Raw genomic sequence first — 2,500 nt, 5'->3', positions numbered from 1 at the left:
TTTCGAGCAGTCCATAAATAAGATTCACGAGTACAGCAGTGTACTTTTAAAGGAATTTAGAAATCGCAGAAAAAATCATGTTTAAAAAAAAAATTACCCATAGACTCGATCCGTCCCCTACCGCCTTACGAGGACAAGGGAAATAATATGTCCAAAATAAGCACCATAAATAATACCGTTTTCAGATAGCAATGCCGCACAATCTGAAGATATGGTGGTAGGTTTGGGTTGTCAACTGACTTTAACCCGGCAAGAAATATTATCCATGTTCTAGTGGTGTTAGATACGTGGTACATGTTTTTCTTACCGACCAAATTCTTTTCCACCGTTTCCCTACCGACCAAAGTCCGATCCCTTACCGACCACCCGATTTTACCACTAAATAATAAGAGGAACCACTAATTGGTATGGATTCAATGCAAGTACTCCTAACTCATTGTCGTACTCGCTAACCGGAAGGTTGACTTACAACCCACTTGCTAAAATGATGGCATCTGGTTTCGATGGGATTTGACAAAACAAATTTGATTTTTCGATAAAATCATCTCGATGTCTAACCAATATCATAATACACGCAAACCATATTCATGTCAATTGCAAATAGTGCAAAATTTGGTGACGATTGGTCCAGTGGTTTCGGAGCCTTAGTGTTACAAAAAAATCCAATTTACTAAATATATAAGACAAGCATAGGTGCCCGTTCAATGAACGGCATAATGAGTTGATCAACAAAGAATTTAAAATTCAAATGTTAATGAAAAAAAAATGAATTCATTGTCGAAGATAACTCATAAGACCTTTTCAAGAATAATCGTCATAAGAAAGTAGGTGGCTGAATTTTTAAAAGGGGGCGAACAGCAGACTTGCGAGTAATGATAAGATAATACACAAAATTGAAATGAGTGGCAGTAGAGATTGCCTTTGTAAGGAAGCAACAAATAAATACATTAATTTCTCCAGCCACGCCTACCTGTATCCCGTTGGATCCAATGTTCAGCTGTTGTGCCATCTCCTTCATGAACTGCTTCATCGTGTCAAATTTGGCAGGACCAACTGTGTCAGTGGAGTCGAGAACAAATATCACGTCTGATTTGGGTTGCCATGCTGCATGAAGGATGTTAATTGATGGATTGAGAGTTGGGATACAGCAAGTAGAAACAATGAAAACGTCAAGAAACCCCCCCCCCCCCCTTCCAAACACAAACAAACATACGCGCTCACACACACACACACACACACACACACACACACACACACACAAATCTTGAGCTTTTATAGAAGGCAATATCCACTAAACGTGATCAAGGCGCTTTACAAGGGGTCCTAGCAAACAGCAACACTTAACATGTAGAACAGGACATGACGCCTGTTATGCGATATTACAATTTTTCCGATGGAGACAAAGCTGTTAACGGCGAGGTACTCATTTTATACCTGAGTACGGTGATAGAATGTGAATATAGGACCTTTTCAATGAACACAACTATGCGCCGCTCAGAGCGGGACTCGAACTCAGGACCTTCTGATCCGAGGACGTGTGCCATACCACACGACAAAACATCAGAGCAACAGCAGCGGCGGCAGCAGAAGCAGCAGCGCATGTGTACTTTAATCAATACCGCACGTCTCCTACTGCTCAATTTCAAAGAGACACCATGCGTTTAGAAGAATAGGTTAACTCTTAGAATAGAGACAAGTCATTGGAAGGCTTGATGTTTGTTCTGGCGGAATGTAATCCCGCGATAAAATAGCATCTTATAAAAGCGATAAGAAGAAACTGTGTTATCCGTTTGTCACCACAGAAACCGTGATAAACCACAACTATTTTTTTTCCAACTGTTAACACTGTTAAGAATAAAGAGAATAGCAGAACACAAAAATACGTGAGGATTACTAGATATAAGTTTATATATATTGCGCATTTGCATAGATTTCTCCTCATATTTTTTTAAACATTTATTTACTCGCTGACCACAAATCTCTATTTTTCACATTAAGTATACGCCACCTGTTACACTCCTTGCAGCACAAAAAAAATGACACTTCGATTATATTTTAAAATGTCTTGTTTGTTTGGGATATTTTACTTCAGCGATACAAAATTCAGTTTATTAATCGTTTTAGTACTATGCATTTAGGACAAGCTGAACATTAATCTTTATACAAAATCTATTTTGTTTTATTTAATTGTACGAAAGGCAGTTGTCTTCAATCGCTGTCATATTAGTACTCTACCTTTCAGATCCTGACCATTTTTCACAATTGTTTTGACACTTGCGATTAAAAAAAAAAAAGCATAACGTTACAAGCGATGGTAAGGTCAAGCGCTGTGCATGTGTCCTTAGGTAATGCACTTTAAAAACATTGCTCGTCTTTAACCAAATGTAAATGTGTACCTGGCTACTGTCAGCGGCGGCCATCATACGAGTATCAAATATAATAAAAGAAGCCTAGCAGGTAACTTGTACTGTATTAAATAACATAACGTGAAACTCACAGT

General features: G+C 38.4%; 1 protein-coding gene across 1 annotated transcript in view; it reads right to left on the bottom strand.

Moving 5' to 3' along the window:
• LOC144976536 (uncharacterized) overlaps positions 1 to 2,500 on the bottom strand; it is a 109,189-nt gene that overhangs the window by 106,138 nt on the left and 551 nt on the right. Inside the window, 1 exon segment of the mRNA XM_078920831.1 lies at positions 971 to 1,104. Within this exon segment, the coding sequence (XP_078776957.1) occupies positions 971 to 1,104 (134 nt within the window).

Source organism: Berghia stephanieae, chromosome 7, assembly GCF_034508935.2.
Source record: "Berghia stephanieae isolate SIO BIC M18660-M18661 chromosome 7, UCSD_Bste_1.3, whole genome shotgun sequence".
NCBI lineage: Eukaryota > Metazoa > Mollusca > Gastropoda > Nudibranchia > Aeolidiidae > Berghia > Berghia stephanieae.
Note: the sequence above shows the minus strand (reverse complement) of the source record. Positions and strands in the feature narration are given on the sequence as shown.